The sequence below is a fragment of the Colletotrichum chrysophilum genome, assembly GCF_026319265.1.
Source record: "Colletotrichum chrysophilum strain AFK26 chromosome Unknown scaffold_20, whole genome shotgun sequence".
NCBI classification, from domain to species: domain Eukaryota; kingdom Fungi; phylum Ascomycota; class Sordariomycetes; order Glomerellales; family Glomerellaceae; genus Colletotrichum; species Colletotrichum chrysophilum.
In genome coordinates, this window is record NW_026517307.1 from 411,164 (window position 1) to 429,091 (window position 17,928).

Genomic DNA, 17,928 nt, shown 5'->3' on the forward strand with positions numbered 1-17,928 from the left:
AGTAGAGACGTGGGGCAGTGTTTGCCTGCCTGTTCCGTGTCCTGCCCTGTCGCGAACCAGTACTGGCTCCTCCCGCGCTGCTGCTGCTCTGCCTGACGCTCCGACGTCCCCTCCTACGGTTCACCACCACCACCACCACCAACAACCACCTGGCAGCGTCAGGGTACATTGCTGGTACACGCTCACACGCTCGACCAGCCAGCGCTGTCTTCTGCCATCATTCCTTCATCCCAAGGAAACCAGGAAATCCGTTAGGCAGCAGAATACTCTACTCACCAAACCGCGTTTCCAAACTTCAGACGTGGCTCAAGCCGACTTCGTATCTGTCGAAACCGACCTTCTGTCGTTACTTGTCGTCATCGTCGGCGGTTGCCGTTGCTCTTTGCTCCAGGCCCGAAGCCGTCTTCAACTTGTCACTTTTCCCTCCTTTTTTTCTGCCACCAAACCGCCCACCTCCCACCGAACCCCTCCTCCACCGTCTTCCCCCCACGATCATGGTCCCGTAGCCTTGCTGTTCTGAAGAGACGATCTGCACTCTTGCTTTTTGCGCAACATCACGAAACGTCGACGTATCGCCTTGATCCATCTTTCCAGCCGGTTCGCCAAGGGTCGCATGCGAGGGCTTGTCCCGCTCGCCTTGTCTCTGCCGCTGGTCCCGTTGTGCGGATTATGGGTGTGAGCAGATATCCAGATCTGGTACTGCCGCCATGAGCTTCAATCTTCCCCTCCGGCCGGCCTCGAGCAGTCTACGGAACCAAGCGAGCCGGAGCAGCTACTTCACCAGCTTCACGCCCAACTCCTCCACCGAAGCCGTCAATGGCCCTCCGCAACGACAGGCTCCTCCACGTGAGCTGTTCGGCCCGGCCGATCGACTGATTGTAGGCGTCGATTTTGGAACCACTTTCTCAGGGTGAGTCGCACACGCCTCGACGCCCGTCATGATGTTCATGAGATGTCTTCTTCTTTATTTGCACCCTTCGCTTTCGTGATGCTTCCTCTCATTCGCGGTCATCTACCCACACCATCATTGCACTGGCAGTCGTGCCTGACCCTAGTCACTTTGGCTGACTTCAGCTCAGCGTCGCCGCCGTCTACACGTCAACACCAGACGATGTCGAAATCATCAAGACATGGCCCGGCGGCAATGGCATCACCTCGGACAAGGTGCCCACCGAGATCAGCTATGACTTTCCTCAGAATGCCCCCGAAGGCACAAAACCTAATGTGAAATGGGGCTTCCAGTTCAAGCCAGAGGAATCCCGCCTTCGGTGTATCAAACTATTCCTTGACCGCTCACAGAAGTTACCTTTCTACGTGAGCCCATTGGAAACGGCGGCGCAGCTAAAACGCTACAACAAGAACGTCCTTGATGCCGTTAGCGACTATCTCACACAAGTCTACAAGCACACAATAGACACCCTGACTCGAAGATACGGCGAATCCTTCATGGCGTCCACCAAGGTCGAGTTCGTCCTGACCTGTCCAGCGGTGTGGTCAGACGCGGCGAAGAACACGACTTTGCAAGCCGCCGAACGAGCCGGCATGGGGTCCATGTCGGAGATCCAAATGATCAGCGAACCCGAAGCCGCGGCTGTCTACACGCTGAAGGCCATCCAACCAAACCACCTAAACGTTGGCGACAACTTCATTGTCTGTGATGCTGGTGGCGGAACTGTCGAGTAAGTCTTGCGCGGACGAGTACACGCAAACATTGCTGACGACCGTAGTCTGATCGCCTACAAAATTATTTCACTCAAGCCGCTCAAGGTCGAAGAGTCTGCCGTGGGAACCGGCGGTCTTTGCGGAAGTGCATTCCTAAACTACAGATTCGAAGAGCACGTGAAGAACAAGCTCGGTCATACCCGGTTTGACGAAATGATGCACAAGAAACAGAAAACATGGCAGATGGGCCTCAGATATTTCGAAGAGTTTGTGAAGCGGAACTTCAACGAAGATGAGCACCAAGAGGTCAACGTACCGTAAGTTTACTTCTCACACTCGCAAAGGGGAATATCCTAACTTGGCCAAGATTCCCTGGGTTACCAGACGACGAAGAGGCCGGGTTGGACTGCGGATTTATGATCATGACGGCCGCCGAGATCAAAGAAATATTTGAGCCCGTAGTCAAAGAGGTCTGCGATCTTGTCCAGGGCCAGGTAGATGGGATTCGCCAAGCGGGCGGCGTCGTGTCTGGGATCGTGTTAGTCGGAGGGTTCGGCCAGAGCGACTACCTCTACCGGAGACTGAAGTCGCATTTCAACAGCGCGGCACCACCACCTTACACCGAACGGCCGACTCATGGAACCATGACCACACTGCAAGAGACTGCGTCCATCGAAGTGATGCAGCCTGTGTATGCCTGGACGGCTGTTGTGCGTGGAGCAGTTCTGCGAGGACTCGAGGGCAACATGGTGATATCGAGGAAAGCCCGGTACCACTACGGCACATCATACGCAACCGTGTACGACGAAGAGAAACACTCGGTCAGCGAGCGGTACTGGTCACCACTGTGGGAGCGGTGGATGGTGTCGGACCGCATGCAGTGGCACATTGCGAAGGTGAGTCTGAACTCTATTGCTATGTGTTAGCATACCTCCGAGGGGACGACGACTGACCGACATGCGATTGCAGGGCGAGGCAATATCACCTCAGGAGCCTATCGCATTCCACTATACTCGAAACTTCCGCCCTGGGCAGTCCCTTACGGTGACAGACGATCTAATTGCATGTGAAGCAGACGAACCGCCCTCAGCATACACTCGTGACCTCATACACGTATGCACACTCACAACAGATCTTGCAGCAGTGCCACGAAGCTTGTTCACAAGGTTAACAACAACACGAGGCGTGGAGTTTGACAATCTTGACTTTACACTGGAGATGATTGTCGACAGTGCTGGTCTGGGATTTGAGCTGAAGGTGGACGGCGTCAGGTATGGCCGTGTCGACGCCGAGTTCCACTGAGGGTGAATGAGACATGATGAAGGGTAATTGGCGCGAAAGAGGCATTTCGCACGAGGGCGTTTCGGCATGAAAGAGATTCGAAATGACGACCTCGTGGGTTGAAGCCTCCCTTTTGTTATATATAGTTCGTGAGGACCCAGTCTCGAGAACACAATATCTCGCCAAGCAAGAAGCACATTGTGCCACAATTGACGCGTGCGAGACATGCATCCGCCAGTGCTCCTCCTCTCCTTGTTGGGAATAGACGGCAACTTTAACATGCCAACCAATCCCGAAAGCGAGGCCTAACAACAGCAGCTCTGGGATTTCACAGGGCGAATACCCCGGATGACCCTGCATAATACATGCTCTGTGACATGCTCAACGGTCACATTTTTTCTTCTTTCACATCACATTCCCATTCTACGACGCCAACGGTGATACTACCTGAGCGGAGACGCCGGACCAATATCCTCGTGTCTGAGTTCTCGTCGCTCAGCTGGACTTGACGTCCGCGCGGGCCGAATGAGGCTGTGCATGCGCAGCGTGTAAGTCAGTGGCTGGGAAAAAAGGTCGGGAGCCACGCATCTCGTCACAGCCCTCTTTTGGATGGGAGTAAGCCTATTGGGGGGAGACTCCATCGAAAATCTAGCTGCAGCGATAATTGGCTCCTGGCGAAAGATTCACAGCAAGGCGAAGTGATCGGGAGTGTTGGGCAAACCGACACAACACATAAAGTGACGCGTGGACACCTCTTACTCAAGCCTGAGGCCTGAGCAGTCAAGAAAACCTGGAGCACAGTAATGCCAAATATTCATCATAAACTTATTGTCGCCAACGTTGTGCTATGGAAGGTCTGGTTCCTATGTATGTCTGTTATCATCTGAGGTTGCGCTGACCAAAGTGGAGAGCGGCCACCTTCCTTCTTTCCCCATTTGAAACCAAAAGCATAGACGAAGCCGGAAAGAGAAACCCCTGCAGTGAATGCGATAGAGAAAGCTCCTTGTGCACGTTGTTGCCTACCAGGGAAGCACATGATCCTCCCCCCAACGAACGACGCATGTCCTCCAATTTCACGCGAAACAAAAACGTCCTGAACCCATAACTTACTCGCCCAAACTTGTACCAAGCATCTCACAAAGGAAAGCGTGGCCATCGCGAATTCGGACCCTCGTGGCCCTCGGCACACCGGAAGAGGGGTCATCTCCTCCAGAACACCGAGGGAGTCCCCTGCTGCTCGACTTCGCTCTCGACCTGGCTCTCGACCATCGCTCGGGATCACCACCAGTCAGCCTTACACCTAGCCTGTGCCTTGCCTTGATGCACGCGTCCTCCTCTGCGGCCTCGCGGAGGTCTTCAGGCTCTAGGTATACAAGACTGAGCATTCATCATGGGGGACAGTCAGACAGGCAGGCAGGCCCGAGGGCCTCTGCAACTGCCTTCGTCCGAGGTGCACGAAGTGCCTTGTGCAGCGTGACGAGATGATGAGGAATGGAAAAGCTTATTAACCGAAAGGAAACCAGATGAACTGTGGTTCGCACCAACGCCTCCAAAGACAGACAAATCGGGAGACTGCCGGCTCCCCTTGCTCAGTGATCGACACCGGCCCGCTCCGAGATCCAAGCAAGCGCACCTACCCACATCCCGGAACAACGACGCTGGCCACCAGACGTTCGACATACCTCTTAGGCATGACGACGGGTATCTCTCTGTCGTCGCCGACTACTGTTCGACACGTACACCACTGCTTCGGGCCTTGATTGTCGCGCCGCTGGTCTGAAGCCTGACGGATGCACACCCGCTGGTGCTGCCGGCCCCTCACTCTGCCCCTTGGCTAGCGCGAATGCCTCGGGCGATATCAGTCCTATGCTGTACACATGGTCAATGAAATGGAAGTCGGGTCTCCTGATATCGAAATGGAATCCTTCCAAGACGTGGTCTGCGATGTGCTTCATCCTGTACTCGAAGTTCATGCCGGGATCATGGGGCAGTTCGGTGCGGAATTCGACATCATCGCAGAACCAGCAAATACAACGACTTGGGTAGTTTCGCCCAAGATGGTCATCCTCAACATGACGTATCCACTGGCCAATTTCGTCCTCTTCAAGTCCGAACGACCGCTGACAGCCCGTCCAGGCTTTGAATTCACAACCAAGCCGGCGTGGGCTTGATATGGTTGTCGTTTGCCCATTGAATTGCTGCTGCATAGTACTCAGCGCCGTGAAGCTCGACGGAGCAGTCGATACAGAGTAGCTGTCGGGCATGCGATAACTGTTGTATTGTCCAGAAGATTCCGAAGAATAGGTATAGCCGCTATCGTTGCTGCCGCCAGAGCTGGACTGCCAAGAAGTGGAAGACGTCACGGACGTGGACCCTGCTCGAGGAACATAGCGAGGAGTAGAGTCACGATCTGCGGAGGGATACGGATACCCGTATCCGAAATTGTGTCTCTCCATGGTGAAAAGGTTGGATCAACGGTGAAGTAAAACGAATGTTTGCTGCCGCTGACGAGATGAGCCTTGTACAACGTCAGATATGTTACGCCTTCAGAAGGGAACTGGCGAGGAGCTCACCAACTCCATCCATACAATATGGAAGCCAACGAGTCCCACCTCCGAGGGTCGACGCGACGGGCGAAAACGCGAAGACCGAAGAGACAACGAGAGACACGAAGACGAGAGAGGATGGTACTCAAGCTGGGTGGGTGGGGAATATGCCGGAAGACTGAAGTGGATGTTCACAGGGGATGGATGCTGCAGCCAAGTGCCTGCACTTCGATCCCTATAACAAAGTTCCAGCTTTCAACGGGCAGATGAGGGTTAGCTCCTGAACGATCCAGCTCAACAATGATGGAGAGAAGGGAACGAGGAAAAGAGGGAGGAAGTCTCGTCTTCTCCTCTGCGTTGTTGGATTTCGGTTACGCGTCAGTCTTTATGGGCCGGAATCTTACGTGCACCTAGGACCTAAGCGGCTTGCAACCCCCTCGCCGGCGGCCTTCCGAATGCGAACCATGGCCATCGGCACGAACCCTCACCCTTCGGGACGGATAGCAGCAGCGGACTAGCTGGCTATCCACACCACCCTCGAAGCCAGCATCAGCTCCCACGGTCGATATCGTTGACTCACCAATGTCGAAGGATGAGTGTCAGCAGACATGGCTTTGGCCTTGGTCCGCGATCGTCTTCAAAGAAGGTGTTCGTCTCGGTCTGATGTCGTCTCCGAGCTTGTGCCCGCCGCAGAAAGATCGACGATCTTGTGGACGGTCAATGGACCTTCGGAGCTGCCGTCCGATCAGCTTCACTTGTGACAGCATAGGGCTAAGGATCTCCAAATGCACAGTCCCTTGATGTTGTACAGAGAAACCCGCACGGGGGCCGCCCGAGCTCTCGTCAAGGGCATCTTCCCCGAATTTGTCCAGGAGAATAGTTGCGTGAGCCACCCACTATGCGGTGTACACGTGTATGGGCAGTTGCCAGGGTGGAAAGAGAGACAGGCAGAGCGGGGGTTTGTTGGTAGAAATAGAGCAAGCGAGCTGCTGCGCGGCGCCTGCGGTGATACATGACGGAACGCCGGGAGAAGTCTCCCTCACAGACTGGAGCAATGATTTAAAAAAAAAAGGGGTCGAATTGCTAACATTGAACCCAGGGAATCCCTTCCATGAGCGAACGTGGCTCGAAAATTTGTCTTTTTTTAGGCGGTGGATTCCAATAGTGTCTGCCTTTACTTGCGGTTGGAATCGCATGGCTGACTCTCACCTGAAAACCCACGAGTATCAGGTGCTGCAGTCGCCTTGGGCACAACGTGGTAGGTGACGCGAAGAGCCTGCAAGCTTTGGGGGGTGCCATAGACCCGGAAGGATCGCTCTGCAAAGTTGCAGAGCCGCACAATCCTTCCTCTTTCATCCTCCCCCTCCACTGGTGAGCAGTCGGGGTGAGGACCCAGATTGAATCAACAGGTGAGGTGGTGCTGTAGGGAGAGAAGAGGGAGATCCGTCTCTACCACCAACCCCGCTCCACACTGATTCTTGTGGGTTCGGGCGTGGGAGCTGCAGGTCGCTGGCGCTGCATGTCTCTTGGGGTGGGAACCCGCGTCGATTGGTCGGCCATACCGGGGTTGTTATCCCATCCGCCCATGGGTGTTTGGGAAGCTGTGAGTTTGTGATGGATGGGATACGAAAGGCGGCAACGGCGTCGGCTTAGGCCGCGGCGGGAGACAAGGGGGGAAGAAGCGGTAAGTCGTCATATGAATGCTAGGTGCGGAGGGGGTATTCGCCGGCGGCCAAGACTGATAGAGGAGGGCAAGGATGATAACGGCAGACGGGCTACAAATGTGCACTTTCTGTCATGGGCGCCGGTGCGTAAACGTGGGCCATGAGTATCATCATCATTATGGAGGAGGATTAGACGATATACGCCAAAAGGGATGGTGGGTGGCTACAGCTTCTTCATCATCATTCGGGACTACAAAGTACCCTAGCCTTGGCAATGATATTCTGGTATTGCATGTGCCCGCCGTTCTCGTCCCCGCGCTTGATGACGCCGGGGAAGGTGACGCAGGAAATGTTGCGCCCCGAAAGAGCTTCCTCGTCCTCCCCACCAATGTCCTCCATGGTTGCGGGGTCGAACTTGGTCTCCTGGTCCGGGACGATGTCGGGCATGTGGATCCGGAAGACGGCTTTTTGGACCGCGAGCTGCCGCGACAGGTCCACCGCGCTGCCGACTAGGGTCCGGAGGGGCGTGTCGCGGGCTTCGGTGGCCTTGGCGTCGGTGACGGCGTCGAGGATGCCATTCACGCGGGCGATGATGGCGTCTGTCGATGCCGCTGTTTCTGCCTGCATCTTCGTCTCCGCCTCGCGCTGGAAAAGCGCCAGAGTCGAGGAGCGCCAGTTGTTGAGTGCTTCCGCGTCGTCCACTAAAGCTTTTCTGTCAGTGCCTCCTCCCTCGTTAGATGGGGGATCCGGCCAGCGGCGCAAGTGACGAACCGTAGCTCGACAAGGTCTCCTCCATCGCCCTAAACTTGTCCGCCTGCTCTTTGGGCAGGCCGAAGAAGCAGTTCTCAAAGATGACATCCATGAGAATCCGTGACACGATGGACTGCAGCATATGCACCTTTGCGGATGTCTCCAGGTCCGCGTACATGGGTACTAAACGACCCAGCTCATCGCGTACATCTTCGCTGGCGGCAGCAACATCTGCGCTCGGTCAGACTCCACGCTCTCAAGTCGCACAGCTTCCAAAGGGGGAAGAAACACACCTAGCTTCGCCCTCCGAAAGTGGACAATGATCCAGTTCTGCAACCCGTTGCCCAGCCTCATCATCCCTTCGCAAAAGACCTCGTCGGACGTCTGCCCGTTCGTCCGCGTGCTCGTGCTCACAAACTCCTTCAACCCTCTGACCTGCGCCCTCAGCTCCCCGACCTCTCGTCGCAAGGCGTCGCGGTCCGCATCGCGGTGCTCAGCCTCTTGCCTCAGTATCCTGAGATCCGCGTCGGCTCGCAGGAACTGCTCGTTCAGCTCGCTGTGCTTCGCCTGCCAATAGACCGCCGTTTCGCTCTCGGCCTGGGAGAGCTTGTCGAGTTCCCTCGTGAACTCTTGTTCCATTATCTCGAGCTCGCGCTCGAGCTTCGCTATACGAGCATCCTTGTCTTTAAGTAATGTCGTACTGCTGCTGCTGCTGCTACCGCTGCTGGTGTTGGCAGCGGTTCCTGTGCTGGGGGTATCTTTTGTTGACCTGGACTCCTTATCCTTTGCATCTTTCCCTGACTCGCGGGAGCTGCTGCCCTCGTCGGGCACAGCTGAGCTCGTGGGCGCATGGTGTGCGCGCGGCGGCGGCGCGATGATGCTCGCCGCGTTGCCTGAGCCGGGGCTCCGCGAGCTTGTCGTGTGTAGCGAGTGTGTGTTCGACCCTCCTTTCGATCCAGCAGTCGAGCCTCCCGTGGTGTTGTTGCTGCTACCGCTCCCGGTATTACTGCCGCCGCTCGTGTTGCTGACACTGCCGCCGGGGCGGCGCTTGTCGGACATCCGGAGCAGCTTCTTATCTTTCGTCATGGGAACGGCGGGACAGAAGGGGGAGGAGGAGCATGCGGCTTCGGATGCGGTGCTGCTGCATGTTGTGTAGGAAGTCGAAGGGCGGGGGAGTTCGCGATGGAGGGGGAGGAGGATTGTCTCTCTATCCCCCCGCTTGGAGCCTTCGTTTGTTGCCTAGAGGTGGGGGGAGGGGAGAGCGGCCACGATGGTTGAGGGGAGGAGAACTTCGTCGGGTGCCTGCAGGAGGCAAAAGTCGTATGGCGCCTGCCCTCTTAAATGGCGAGAGAGGAGAGATCTCTCACTCTGTGTATCCCTCTGTCTCTCGTGTCGGGCTGAGCTGAGCTGAGCTGGAGAGTGTCGTCGCAAGCAACCGGCGGAGGTCGCTACACAGTGGGTTTAGGTAAGGCAGACCTTGACGGGGGGGCATACGTATTCGTCCGTCGTGTTGGGGGCGACAGCGGGGACGCTCGCTGAGTTGGGGGCTCCAGCGTCTGTAACCCAGGTAGAGCGTGCCGTGACTGGACCCCGCCGGGGCCGTATTTTTAGCGGCCCGGCGGCTTGTGGCCGCGTGCTCGGGGCTGACAGTCGTGGGGGCTGGCGGTGCGGTTAGGTGGCCTAGGGAGCCCTGTGGTGATGCGCGTCCATTCAGACCCCTGCAGCTTCACTGCAATCTCCTTTGGAGGATCCTGGCGGTTCATCTGAAGCACCACAGAGAGACATGGAGGGACAATGGCAGGGGCCGAGATGAGAAGATTTTACAGTATGTTGCCCTGGGAGTGGAAATGATGCTGCTCTCAGGTCTTCCTACCATTGCCTGAAAGCGGTGTTTGTTACTTTGCCAAGGTTACATACAGCAATCATGTGTTTTGGATCGGTCTTGGGCACTCACTCCCTCCATTTAGGTATTAAACGTGAGCTGCACTTGCAGCATATCTCGAACTGTGTGTACATAGATTAGAAATAGAGGTCGAATCTGGCGTAACACTGCCGTTGCTGCCCCAAAGCACCCTGATTCTGCAACGGGACCTGATGGCGCCGACATGGCGATGTCAGTTTGCCTGAAGTACCCCGTCTACGATTAGTTCAACTCGGGTGTGCCCCTAAGGCCTTCTCCTTATATGAGTCCGTTAGGCATATAGCTAGTCGAGGAGGTATACTGTCTCTAGATATTCGTCCAGAACCATATCTCGTCCCTAAAAGTCGATCTCGGCCTCAACCTCGTATTCCTGATCGTCTACACCCTCAATCTGCTTGGCCCCCATACGACAGATGGCAATCTTTTCCACCGGCACGTCCTCCATCCACACGTAGTCATCGTACCGGTCAAGTATATCTCTCGCATCGATGGTCATCCTCGGCCCCTTCTTGCCCCTGCCGCCCTTGACGTAGATGGTGTTCACGATGGTGGCGTGCAATAGCAACGGCCGGTCTTCATTGTCCATCACCTCGGCCTCCTGGAAGACTCCCCTCAGCTTCTCACAAAAGCCACGAAAGACACCGTCGGGGTCGATCGGCGGCGCGTACAGGACCGTGGCTTTCTGAGCGGGCTGGATGGAATGGAGACCACGGAGGGTGAGGGAGAGAGGCTTCTCAGGGGTCGAGGAGGCTGGCCCGGCCAAGGGAGTGATGGAGGATAGGGGCTTGACGGTTGATAGAATCTCGCGCGGCTTCAGCGATTGAAGTACTTCGACGGCCTTCTCGACGCCTTCGTTCTTGGGGAAGCTCATCACACCGAGGGTGAGGTGGAGGGTGCCGAGGGGACGGACGGCGTCTGAAGGGATGGCGAAGCTGTCTGGGCTAGTGACATCTGCTTCAAAGGATGCCAGGCTTTTGGACAGCTGAGACCGGGAAGAGGCGGTGACGAGGGGTATGCACAGGAAGTGCGTGGGTGAAGTGCGTGGAGGAGGTCGAGGAGGCATTGCGAATGTCGAGGCCGATGTGGTCAGGGAGTATGACTATGATCTTGGCGCCTGAGAGACTCTCTGCAGGTTTCGGTGCAATGTTGACTGCCTCGCGTAGTTGGACGTCTCAGAACCTTATGACCGATCCAACGATGCTCATGGGCTTTTGCGTAGATAACGTCCGGAATCTGCTAACCATGTTAGAGAAAGTGACAAGACAGAATCGAGGGTCCGTCAACGGAGACAGCAAGAGCCTCCCGACGGCTCGGGCCGAAGACTGGCGTCCCTAGTCGACCGTGCAGTTTCCATCTGCGACTCCCGGGGAAGCAAGAGATCACGATCTGTGGCAACGGTAGTTGCCATAGAAAAAGACAGAGAAACTCGGCCGGTAGGCTGGCCGCTGGGCTTGGGGAGGCAGCTGTCTCCCTCGTAGCCGCACAGCCACAGAACCGACCGCTCGGAAGGGCCCCATAAGTTTGGAGAAACGTCGAGACGTACCAGAATCAGGCTATGGCGTCAATTTGTCGATCTTTCGCCTGGGCTTCGTCACAGCTCGCGATGATGTCAGTCCGGTCAAGGCTGAAAGGTGACGCTCGGGAGAATTTTGGCGGGTTCCCCGCTGCCCGCACTTGGAACTCGGGATGGAAGCCTGTTGTCAGCGAAACCCCGGTGGCTAGGGCTCTGGCGAAGCAATCAGTATTCAAACCTGATATGTCTAATGCTGTCTAATGCCAACAAAAAGATGTCAATGGGATTCCTTTTTATCGGTTTGAACTTCTTTCGTGTTTGACCTAGTTGGATATTTTCATGATGCATCTTCATTGTCTGTGTGGATGACGGCCTATTGATATCGGCCAATACGCCTTGCATTGCCTATCAAAACACAAGTTATGCTGCTGCCCATCTATCCAGCAGAAGTGGTAAAGACCGCAATATGCATGCTGTTGATTGGGGACTATAGTAGGCGCAGATGGAACAACCCAGGGAACAGGTATTTAGAACCTTCTTGTTGTTCCAGTAGACTACCTCGGCCATCCGACTATTCTTTCGGCTGCCCCCAACAGTGTTGAGGGCCTTCCGCGCAGATCAAGTCCAGGTTTCCATGCAAAAATTCCATTTTTTTTTCTTCATGATTCAGAAACGTAAACGTAGGGGAGGGGTATGAGGAGAAGTAGGTTCGTGAGCAAAGCATCCAAGGTCCAAGATGGGTCGTAGAGCTGTAGGTCTCTTCGGGAAGGGCAAGACAGTCCCTTTTGTTCCACGTCCTTGCCGTCGTCGCAGCCATCGTTTCTAATGCTGGAGACGGTGCGGCTGATTCCGCGACATGGAGCGCGACGTCGTTGGGAGTCGTACGTCGGCTTTAGGCGTCGGTGGTGTTGTAGAACTTCTTTAGAACCTTCTCGGCGTCCTCGTACTCCGTCTTGAGCGCCTTGAGCGTCTCGGTAATGCGTTCCAGGCACAGCTCCTCATCCTTCTCCGGGGTGCCATCCTCGTTCTCCTTCTTGCCGTAACGCTGGATTTTCTCGCAACTGTCTCTAACCTTGACGAGGCCGAGCGTGGCCGATGAGCCCTTGAGGAAGTGGCCCAATTGCGACAACTTCTCGAGGTCCTTTTCCTCTCTGCATTGACAAGAGATGAGAGTCAGCGCTGTCCAGGAGCATATTTGGACCAGCCCAAGGCCCACGGAAAACCGTTGGGCCGCGGGTAAGAGGGGGCTAAACGAAGAAGAGGGGGAAAGGATGGGTAGTGGGGGGGCAAAAGGTGAGGGCGGGCGGTGATGATGCGACTCACAAAGCCGAGTCCATCGACTCAAAAGTTTCTTCTGCTTGCTCGAAGAAGCCAAAGACGATTGACTGGCTGAATTCGCGATCATCCTCGCTGTCGTCCATCTCCAGGATCTGACCGAAGGTGACCGAGTCAATCGCGTCGCCAAAGTCGGTAGTGCTGAGGGGACCGTCATCGCTCTGTGCCCAACACCCCACGTTAGCCCTCACAGTCCAAACCGCCGCGTGACCACAACATATTTTTCTTTGATGGTTGCTCACGTACTTTGTCCTCAGAGGCAGGCATTTTTGGCGATTTGTGTTTATTTTGTTAGACTGGTTTCTTTTTTGTTTGGTGATCAGGCAGGAGTTGACAACAGAGCGGATAAAGGCTCTAGAGGGGTAAGAGTGACCGAGAGTGACACTCAAGTATGACTGGTGGCAGCACGGAGACACGGAGGAGCTACTGAAGCGAAGATTTGGTTAGAGAGCCCGAGGCAAGCAAGGAGGTTCAGTCCAAGGGTGGATCCCACGATGGATAGATATGTGTGGTGTGATGTGGATTGCGGGATGGGAATGAAAGCTTGGGAATATCTGCCCCCGGTCCCTGGAGGCGAGGAAGGGTAATGCTGGGTATGATTTGGTTTCTTTTGTGCCGGGTAAGGGAAAGCAGCATCAATGATTGTTGGAGCTGCGGGTGATGATGAATGAGATATACCGCAACAAGGGCATGTGCAGCTGAGTGTGGGTATTCGGATGGAGGGGAGGAAGGGAACAACGCAGAGGCAAAACAGCCGCCGCAGAAGCAAGCGAAAGCGGGAGAGAAGGGCACGACAAATTACTTACAGATGAACGATGAATAGGGTCCGGGAGTGAGGATTGGATACAGCGAGCAGTTGTTTGGGCGAGCTAGAGTAGGAAAGGGTAAGCTGGAAGTCTGTCGGGTCCGATTCTGGTCGGGTGCGCATATAAGACGAGTTTGTCTGCTCTGCTAAGGTAAGGCGAGGCAAGGTGTAAGGTAGGCAAAAAGGCAGGTAGGGCTTCCGAGGTGTCTAATAATTTTTCGGCGGGGGATGCAGTGAGTGATGTGGGTAGGTGGACTTTTTGGAGGGGAAGAACTGCGTGGTGGGGTTGCGTTGGTGACTGCGAAGTACCTGGACTTGCTGGGTTAGGAGCGAGACGGCCTACGACGGGAGAGGACAGGACTGTACCTTCTGGAAAAGGAAGATCAAGTAGCGGCAGGGTTTGTAGTTCGTCTTCGGCTTTTGCTTAGGCGCGAGGAGGTTGCAGCTGAATTAAGGTGAAGGAACCTGAGAGATGCGGCTGTTAGGTGAGGTTGAAGAAGTGATGTAAGAAGTATGCGGGCGAGGGTGAGGTGACTATGATGTGTATCAGGGAGGCGAGCAAAAAGAAGAAGCGTTCAGGGTTGACAAAAGAGAAATCTCCCGAAATGTCAAGTGTAGCAATACGGCACGCGACGACGACAAGAGCAATAAGAAGCGTCGTCTAGGGTATCCAGTTGCGGCAGCCACCCTCACCTCCAGGACGAAGATGAGGATCAAGGTCAAGGTCACTGGGAGGTGAGAGGTGAGAGGTGAATGGGCAGGCGGGTTGAGCGAGTGCCGTTGAGCGCCTGAATTGAGGTAAATTAAAAGGTACACCAGACGCCAGGGTCGAGGGCCCTGGACGGCTGATTAGAAGCGGAAGGCGTGACGGCCGGGGCAGTAGGACCGGGGCACGAGAGGAGGGGAGATGATCTCTCAAAAAGGCCAAGGGCAAATCTGGGAGTGATCCCTAGCGCGATTTTGGTTGGGGAGTCTTGGTGTTGGAGCTGCTGCAGTTGCAGTTGCAGGTGCTGGTGCTGGGTGCTGGGTGCTGAGGGGGCAGGCAGAGATGCGTGCGACCTTACCTTCCGGGTGTCAGGCGCCAGGTGAGGACGATGTGAGCAACTGAGATGCGTCGGTAAAGTAGGTACGGTGAGTTGAGGTGAAGTTCAGTGAGACAGGCTCACGAGTCCAACTAAGCCGGATGACAAGCCTCGGGAGCCGACGGGTCTGGAGAGGAAGCGCGCTGCTGCTGCTGCTGCTGCTGCTGCTGCTGCTGCTGCAACTACTGATGCTGATGCTATGGTAGTTTTGGTCCTTGTCCTGGTCCTGGTCCTGGTCCTGGTTGCGGTGCTTCTGCTTCTTCCCCTGCTCTTGCGGCAGCGGACGACCCTTACTGATGCCGGAAATGTTACTGCAAGGCCTGCGTGGGACGTTGCTGCGGGCAGACGTTGTACTGCCCAAGAGGAGGGGCGGACGGTGGAGGGGTCGTGGTGACGAAGGAGTGGAGGGGGGAAGGAGCGGGGGGATGAAAGTCAGGGTCAAGCGATGATACGGCGGGATTGGGTCACCTTTTTCTGCAGGGCCTTCGTCCGGCTAAGGTATGTGGTACCTTAGTGGGCGTGAGTAGGTAGGTAGGTAAGGTATGGATGTAGGCAAGGTACCTGGGTAAGGAAGACACGGCGTAAATAGGTCGGGAGGTAGGAATGTTGGCGGATGCGGTTGCTGTCTTTTTTTTCGTGTCTCTCCCTCGTTATTGGTTTGAGGAACGCTGCGGCAGGAGGAGGTGCGAGGTTTGAACGGTAGTGAATAAGGTGGCTCAAATACTAGGTGGATAGAGACGAGGACCGCTGACAAAAGAGACGGCGGACACAGGCAGAGGCATGTACACTTGACGCTGGTCACAGCACTGCAGATTGACGGGGGAGTACAGCAGAGTAAGCAGCAGGAAAGTGTAACCAACGTCCTCGACCGCATCCGTTTAGATCACAGAGACGCTGTCCTGGCTTAAAAGGACAATCCAGACTGGTTGAGACGAGATATACCAGAGGAACTCAAAGCCAAAAAAGCAAGGCGGACGAAATAGCGAGTCGAGCATCACCGTACGGAAGGCAGCGATGACCCAGCCAGTGCGCCGCGAGGTCTGGCGGCCGCCAAAACTCGGGTCGGGAGATGCTGGACTGGGAGGGAGCTTGATGCTGCTGGAAGCTGGGAGCTGGGAGCTGGGAGCTACCGCCGTATGTACGAGAGGGAAGGAGGAGGCTGGATATCCACCGCACGAGTTCTAGGCGCGCCGACCTGACCTCATACTTAATCAACTGATGGAAGCGTCGCCAGAGCTGCATCACTCATAGCCCTTGTCTTTCAGGGTCCGTCCGGGCGCCTCCGTCAACACACAACAGACGCAGCAACTAGCAGCATGCAAACACTTTGACGACAGGAAGAACAGCTGCGACTGAAGTGACCGCCGTATCTTACCGAGCTACGGGAGACGGGAGTATCTGAACGACGAGTACCTTGTCCTTCGGGCCAAGCATCCAAGCAAGCACCTTCTTAGCTTGCCGCTGCAGCAGCCCAACTAAGGCAAGGAACCCAAGGTGGATAAGGTAACCGAATACTGCTGGGGCAGAGCCTGCTAGCACCTTTAACGCGTCTGGCATCCCCCTACGTACGGGGCTCATCGTGTTATTTTCTTCCTTCGATGCAGCATCTCTGGTCACTCGTCCATGAGCTAGGGACGCCCTATGTAACCCGCCGGGACAAGGCACGCCTGTCCTGAGGGGGAATCTTCTTCTTCACCGACGACCGTCAAGTAAGTAGCTAAACGGAAGGAACCAACCAACCTGCCTTCTACCTGCCTGCCTCAAGTTTAAGGTGAGGCTCTTCCGACCTTGACAGTCCTGCAGCTCGCCCGTGCCTTCCTTCCCTAGGCACCTTTGGATCCGTCTGAAATGGTCTTCTCTTCCACAATCGCGAGCTCTTTTGTGTTATCAAATGAGGAAAAGAAGCAAATCCATTCACAGTGCACTACAAGTACCCGACCCCTCCCTCCAACTCTTGGCTTTCTGTCACTTGCGTCCCGGCTACCTCTGCCAGCCTCTGATTTCTTTTCTCCATGCAATATCCGTACGTCGACCGCATTCGCACCAGTAGGTGAGTCCCGACGATCAGCCCTGATCAACCACGCACGTTCTCGCAACGTCTTACCACGGGCGTTCTCGGCGCTCTATTACAGAGTCTAGACCATTGACAGTTCCCACACTTACCAACTTTCGCAGGAAATAAACCAGGTTCGCGTCATGACAGCGCCTGGTTCAGCGCCTCCAGCTGTCAGGATTCAATCCGAACACGCCGGATCACTTGTCATTTGACCGACAGCACCACAGCTGATAGACACGCACCGCTGTTACCTACCCGCCGTCGTTTTCCCCCTCCCTCGGAAACCTTCTAGACCGAACGTGGTTCCGTCCTCTGGTTGAGGATATCCATACTGCCTTACGGACACATACAGTAAGTCTGAGCACCGACACAGGACAACCACGCTACCTACCCCTCCGTCTGCCGGGCCCTCCTTGCGACTGTGCCAGGTCGCCAGGATCCTGGACGATGCGAAAGCGCCGCCCTGCATGGCAAGCTAGATAGCATCTCTCGCGCCGCAGTCATGAATAGGTTATGATCAGCATCTTCCGCTGCCTTCCTTCGACTTCCTCTCGGCAACCTGGCGCAGCTTGGTCTCTGCTTGCTTCCAAGCGGGCACTCACCGACTTTGAATCTCACTTCCGTCTCATCTTGAGGTTTACCTTTTGTTTCGCCTACTGCCGGTCGTTTATTGAATTTCTATCCGCCTCTTCTCTGCCACGTCCTATCAAGAGTGACCTGACGGCAGATTTGGCGCAAGGCTACGCAAGCTTCCTAGAGATTGCGTCGGAAAAGCAAAGCCAGTACTTAGTAAGTGAGCTCTGAGGTCTGATTCCCAGCCATAGCTCCAGGAGTTGGTCGTCACTGGCCCCGTCAGTCAAACCCCTCCTTCAGCCAGCCCCTGACTAGCAGACGTGGCCAGTCAACGGAGTACGGGCGCAAATTGGACGATCCATAGGCAATGTCTCGATACACTCCAGTCACCCATCAAAGACCCTCGCTGGAGCTGTGGCAAATTGACGATACTTGCTCAACTATTGCGTCTGGAAACTCACGATGCCAATGGTTCACCACTCCACACCGATAGGAAGTCCCAGGCATGGTAGGAGGGGTCGAAGCCAAGTTAAGGGCAGCCGCGGGAGGCAGAGATCGGGGAGCGAAAAAGAGGCAACGGGATGGGCCAGCAACGGCGGAATGCAGGGTCCTAACCCCGTCCCCAAATGCCTTTCGACGATCCGTTCCTGATTCAAGACGCTTGGCCATGCTGACATGCCACCCAATGCCACCGGCGCAGTACAGTTGACAGGGAAAGCTTGGTGAAATACCGTCCCACA

General features: G+C 55.6%; 4 protein-coding genes across 4 annotated transcripts; 1 reads left to right on the forward strand and 3 right to left on the reverse strand.

Annotated features, from left to right (window-relative positions):
* Positions 1-707: 707 nt before the first annotated feature.
* COL26b_003625 (uncharacterized protein) lies at positions 708-2,964 on the forward strand (the record flags this gene model as incomplete). Its single annotated transcript, XM_053176518.1, has 5 exons — positions 708-910; positions 1,080-1,679; positions 1,728-1,979; positions 2,030-2,558; positions 2,632-2,964. 5 exons carry the CDS (start codon positions 708-710, stop codon positions 2,962-2,964), a joined length of 1,917 nt encoding a protein of 638 aa, XP_053039605.1.
* A 4,429-nt stretch (positions 2,965-7,393) lies between these two features.
* On the reverse strand, positions 7,394-8,989 carry COL26b_003626 (uncharacterized protein; the record flags this gene model as incomplete). The annotated part of the gene is made up of 3 exons (XM_053176519.1): positions 7,394-7,854; positions 7,925-8,134; positions 8,197-8,989. The coding sequence occupies 3 exons, from the start codon at positions 8,987-8,989 to the stop codon at positions 7,394-7,396; spliced, it is 1,464 nt and encodes a 487-aa protein (XP_053039606.1).
* A 1,172-nt stretch (positions 8,990-10,161) lies between these two features.
* On the reverse strand, positions 10,162-10,887 carry COL26b_003627 (uncharacterized protein; the record flags this gene model as incomplete). The annotated part of the gene is made up of 1 exon (XM_053176520.1): positions 10,162-10,887. The coding sequence occupies one exon, from the start codon at positions 10,885-10,887 to the stop codon at positions 10,162-10,164; it is 726 nt and encodes a 241-aa protein (XP_053039607.1).
* A 1,342-nt stretch (positions 10,888-12,229) lies between these two features.
* COL26b_003628 (uncharacterized protein) lies at positions 12,230-12,939 on the reverse strand (the record flags this gene model as incomplete). The annotated part of the gene is made up of 3 exons (XM_053176521.1): positions 12,230-12,488; positions 12,661-12,833; positions 12,919-12,939. The coding sequence occupies 3 exons, from the start codon at positions 12,937-12,939 to the stop codon at positions 12,230-12,232; spliced, it is 453 nt and encodes a 150-aa protein (XP_053039608.1).
* Between the last annotated feature and the right edge of the window lie 4,989 nt (positions 12,940-17,928).